This window comes from Galeopterus variegatus, unplaced genomic scaffold, assembly GCF_000696425.1.
Source record: "Galeopterus variegatus unplaced genomic scaffold, G_variegatus-3.0.2 Scaffold899, whole genome shotgun sequence".
NCBI classification, from domain to species: domain Eukaryota; kingdom Metazoa; phylum Chordata; class Mammalia; order Dermoptera; family Cynocephalidae; genus Galeopterus; species Galeopterus variegatus.
This window is the reverse complement of record NW_007727010.1, coordinates 229,972-235,487: the sequence shown is the minus strand read 5'-3', so window position 1 is coordinate 235,487 and position 5,516 is coordinate 229,972. Positions and strand designations below refer to the sequence as shown.

The 5,516-nt window shown below is 42.3% G+C and overlaps 1 protein-coding gene across 1 annotated transcript in view; it reads left to right on the top strand.

The window, feature by feature from the left end:
- The window catches only part of TCP11L1 (t-complex 11, testis-specific-like 1), a 31,341-nt gene that overhangs the window by 24,552 nt on the left and 1,273 nt on the right, over positions 1-5,516 (top strand). The window contains exons 8-10 of the mRNA XM_008573297.1: positions 216-397; positions 1,586-1,758; positions 4,057-4,259. Of these exons, the coding sequence (XP_008571519.1) occupies positions 216-397; positions 1,586-1,758; positions 4,057-4,259 (558 nt within the window). The remainder of the gene's footprint in view (positions 1-215; positions 398-1,585; positions 1,759-4,056; positions 4,260-5,516) is intronic.

The window sequence follows — 5,516 nt, the reverse complement described above, 5'->3', positions numbered from 1 at the left end:
TTTTTAATGAGAGTGCTATACTTCAGCGTTTCTCAGGGAGAAGGAGCTCTGAGATGGAAGGATAATTTGCACATGACTCCCTGTAGCTCTGAAATGACTCCAGAAAATCCCGAGGGAAACTGCAGAGGATGGTGTGGGGGGCTGTGGTCTCACCGCCCTCTGCTGGTCAGCCTGAATCTGCAGCTCAGCAATGGCTTCTCCTGTGTTCATTACAGACAGTTTTGATGGACCAATCTCGCTTCCAAGAACTCCAGCTCCAGCTGAAGCAACTGACCATCCTGGGGGCTGTGTTATTGGTCACATTCAGCATGGCAGCCCCGAGAATTTCCAGCCAGGCTGGCTTTGCTGAGAAACTCAAGATGATTGTGAAGATTTTGCTAACAGATATGCATCTGCCGTAAGTGGCTGAAAACTCTGGAGTGGACTTTTAATGGCTGGATGGGAGGCAGTAGGTGGCAGAGAGCAGACTGGAGGGTCCCAGAGGGGGTCTCCCAGTGTAAGGCCGAATCCAGGACCATTCTCTAGGACTGAGAAGAAACCTTGCTCTCTAACTTTGTTTACTTGGTAAAGATCCTATTCAAGGTCATAGGGTCAAAACTGGAATCACCTCTAGGGTTAGCAAAGCTGTAGGATAGTGGCTTCGAAATGTTTGTGACTAGAACTCACAATAAGAAATTTATTTTCCATTGTGACCTAGTACACACTTACACACGAGGGTACTTCAAAATGTTCTTGGAAAAATCGAATTAAGATAGTGTGAATCCTTCTGTGAAATTTTTGAAGACCCCTCATATGTAACTGAACTAAAAACCTCACAAAATGGGACTTACCCTAACTATGCTTAACACATCTTGATATATTTTTTCTGCATTTTTATTCCATTAAAAAATTACTGGTTTTCACCCACTGAATTGCTTTCACAACTAACAGTGAAAATCATAGCCCTAGAGAAAGGTCATGAAAGAAACAAGCTATATTTCTCCAAAGTTGCATGTATGTGATTAAAGTTTTCTGCACTTTGCGCATTCCTTACAGACCTTCTGTGGTGGGTATAAATGTATCATTTTATTACCCAGCATGAATCCACATCAACGTGCCTGCAGGCTTCAGTAGCTGTTCCCACAGTGGCATCACGTTAGGTGATTTATATGGTTTACAGCATACAGAATATTTTTGGGTGGTTTTAAGTAAACACTGTATCTGACAAGGTACAAGTCAGAGGATTCTTCAAGGGAAGTAACCCCTATATATTTTCTTTTTTTTCTTTTTTTTTGGCGGCCGGCTAGTATGGGGAAACGAACCCTAGACCTTGGTGTTACAAGGCTGTGCTCTAACCAGCTGAGCTAACCAGCCAGCTCTGTTGTCCTTTCTAGCAGAAGGAGAGAAAGTCCTCCCCAGTTAAGTGTACACAGCTGGAGAGAGAAGGGATCAGGAACGAGAGTTACAAATTCTCCCTTGACCCCATAAATTCATTCAGTGGTGGTGTGACTCTTGTCAGGGCATGGGCTGTTGGAGCTAGCATGATATGCACTTTATTTACAGGCCCTTTCTTTCCCTGGCTTCTCTTTTCCCTTCTCCGTTCTAGCAACTTCTATCTGAAGGATGCCCTGACTACCGTTGGGGAGAAAGTCTGCCTGGAGGTGAACAGCTGCCTTGCCCTGTGTGGGTCCTCCCTCTTTACCACCGACAAGGAGACCGTGCTGAAGGGCCAGATCCAGGCCATGGCCAGTCCTGACGACCCTATTTGTAGGATCATGGGTACGTTTGGGGACAGTTAGGCAGAGGGATGTGCCCTCAGAGGGGCTGCAGGACAGGCCCCTCTGAAGAAATCTAGAAGGGTTTTGATGGGATTATGAGAGTTGATGAGGGAGGAGAGAGTGATTAGTCACCACAGGATGATCAGGGTGACACAGAGGATGGGTAGGTGACCAGGCGGCCATCATTGTGCTGAGGACTCCTTGTCCAGAATCACAAGGTTGGTTCAGAACCCTCCTCCTGCACTTCCTTTGTAGCTCAGGCAAGTGACTTGACACTGGGTTTCCTCATCCCTACAAAGAGGTTAATTCCAACAACTTTACAAGGTTGCTGAAAGGTAAAGTGCTTACCACAGTGCCTAGCAGCACATAGTAAGTACTCTGAACATTTTAAATAAAGTATTAAAGTATTATTTTAATAGTGTGTTAAAATATTCTATATTAGCTATGACTCTTCATCATTACAGCAGTGGCACTATGAACAATTCTGTTAGCTTGACTTAACAATATATATATCAAAACATCCTGTTGTACGCTGTAGATATATACAATTTTATTTGTCAACTATACCTTAAGCTGGAGTGGGGGGAGAAAAATTCTGTTCTCTGGGATACAATGTTTCATTTTTAAAATTCAGATTTAAAAATTTAGGTTAAAGTCTTTAACCTGATTTAATTAATTTTGAAGCCCTTTCTCAAATTCTTTGAAAGCAGATAAGTGTCAAACATATAAATATCAAGGAATTAGCAAGCTTCAAGCAGAAGCTGAATGATCCATGGTTATCATACTCATATTTCAGATTGGAGTAGAAGACTAGACCAGTTACTTGGGGCTGCTTCTAATACTGTGACTTTCTATTCTTAAGTAATATTTCATGGAAAAAGAATAACATGAATCAATGGTTTTTTAAAAATTCTTTCTTTTTTTTTTGGTCTGTTTCGTGACTGGTAAGGGAATCGCAACCCTTGGCTTGGTGTTGCCCGCACTGCGCTCAGCCAGTGAGCACACCAGCCATCCCTATATAGGATCCGAACCCGCGGCAGGAGCGTCACGGCGCTCCCAGTGCCGCACTCTCCCGAGTGCGCCACGGGGCCGGCCCTAAAAATTATTTCTTAAAAAAACCACTTCATCCCAGCCCTGCATTGGTCACAGTTTAGTCTGTGGGACACTCAGGAGGAAGCTCTTACAGATCTTGCAGGGCTCTCAGATTTATACTCTGAATCTGGGCAGAAGGGCAGGAAAGGGCCTGTAAATAGACCTGTGGCTAGCAAGGTCTGCTTCTCGTCCTGCCATCTTGGCTCTTTTGTAATAGGAAGTTACAGACATAGGATAAAAACCAGCCTGTGGGTAAGAATAATATGAAGATCTCCACTTCTAGGTGAGGCTTTCAGCTCTGGGAACCTTAGAGAACCAGACTAATTTAGGAATGGGGTGATAGGACCCGTCCCATCAGCAGTTTCCACTAGTGTGTTTTGGGGCTTGGAAAGGTATAAGTTGTTCGCACCTGGGAGTATACCCCGGGGCAGGGGTCAGGACAAGCCTATTCAATATAAATGTCCCTATTGTTTTTGTAATAAAATCTGCAAGAAGTGCGGCTTGATCAAATCTTTTTTGGCTGATGAGGACACACAGGAGAACGCAGAAGCAGTGTAGAGGGGAATGGGCTAAAAGAGCATCGGCCTAAATTATTCCTCAGAGTAGGACAAATTTACAAATGCCCACGACTTCCATGGCCTTCCACTGTAGGCATCAAAGAAGGAAGCTCATGCTTTTTTTATGTGGGCTTAGTAAGAAAAGAGAGATCATAAACCAACAGTGCTAGAATCTTCTGTATGCTCTTTTCTTTTTTGAACTTGTAATTCCTGCTTTGTTTTTTCTCCTTTTTATGTGATCTTCAACAATGGCTAATGTTGGTCTCAGTATGGCTTGCTCTTCCGAGAGCAGAATGTGTTACATTCTGTTCTCCCTTTATTCATCCATAATTCATTCTTGCATTCCAAATGTGTTTTGAGCTTCTTCTGGGAGCTAGGTCTTGTGCCAGGCACTGTGCTAGGTGCTGAGGAGAAAATGATGAGCCAGAAAAGTATGGTTCTTGCCTACATGAAACTAACCATCTTGAAGGGGAGAAAAACATTACAAATGGGAAAAATGTTCAGAAGTGGAAGGTGCCGTGGGTATCTGATGTGGAGAAGTGAAGATTTCTCCAAAGAGGTGATGGTTAAGCTAAGAACTGAAATGTCATCAGAAGTTCGTGAGCTCACCCTGAGCAAGAAACAACTAACCACTTTCTTTTCCATCACAGAATCCCGAATCCTGACCTTCTTAGAAACCTACCTTGCTTCGGGCCATCAGAAGCCATTACCCACAGTACCTGGGGGATTGGGTCCAGTTCAGAAAGAGCTGGAAGAAGTTGCTATTAAATTCGTCCGCCTGGTCAACTATAACAAGATGGTCTTCTGTCCCTACTATGATGCAATCCTCAGTAAGATCCTCACGAGATCCTAACGTGTGTGCACCCTCCAGCAGCAGTATTATCCACTCTCCTCCAAGTAGCTGTTCTCAACTATAATGTTGCTTTGGAAAATGGCTGTGTAGTAAATTTTTTATTTAAAAGCGCTGATTCCAAAGGGAAGAATATTGTATCCCTGTTGAAGAGACTTGTTGAAAAAAATGTACTGAATTCTATTTTGACAGATTGTATTTATGAGTGCAAGTTTACAAATCAAAGAAGCTTTTTGTTACCTTGAGTTTTATAGGTAACACTCAGCTTTTAAACAGTTGACTGCCTGTGTCTCCTTTCCTACTCCATCATGATTACAGCAGCCATGTCCTTCCAAGGAGGCTGGAACCTCTCTCTTCTGCAATCTGGGTAGTTCTTTCAGATACCCATGCTGACAGCCACCCAAGAGTAAAAGAGACCAAGCCATGACTTTACCTCTTGTCCCCCCCCAACCCCCCACTCCTCCTCTTCCCAGGTATTTCGTGTTAGATTGGCCATCTTCTTAGACAGTCTTACTACCTTTTTCTTCATCCCTGTTTTTTGCTTCCTCCCTTCCTGGCCTAGCCGGGGCTCCAGAGCCCTTTTGTCCTAGATTTTATTTCATTTTTAAAAGCTGGTTCTTTTATACAAAATCCTGAGCCTGGATGATAGCAGTTATGACTTACAGGATCTAGAGAAAGGAAATTCTTTGATTTTTAAGCCTTGAAAGTTAAGGAGGAAATTAAAAACATACGAGGGCACTTCAGAAAGTTTGTGGAAAAAATAGAATTGAAAGATAATTCAAGTCTTTCCATGAACTTTTTGAAGTACCCTCATATTTACATATAGTTTAGTGTAATATAGAAGAAAAGAAATGTCTTGGATTTTTACTGAAAAATTCACTCTGATATAAAACACAGATGTATTGATTGAATTAACATTCTGGAATTAAATTTATGTGTTTTCAGATAAAATAGCCCAAGCTCACTAATCTCTTAGATAAGGAAGACATAGAAAATCCCTGGGTTTGTTTTTTTTGGTGTCTGGCCTTGACCTTGGTGTTATCAGCACCACGCTCTACCAAGTGAGCTGACCAGCCAGCCCTATCCCTAGTTTTTGAGCAGTAGTTTTCAAGGAACTTCAGTGACCAGAATTCCTGACATGCCTGTGACTGTAAGAAAAATTTGGGTGTCACAGACGGATCTGTTCTGTTAAAATATAAAGTGTGTGTGCATGTGTATTTTATTTTATTTATTTTTTATTTTATTTATTTATTTTTTTTT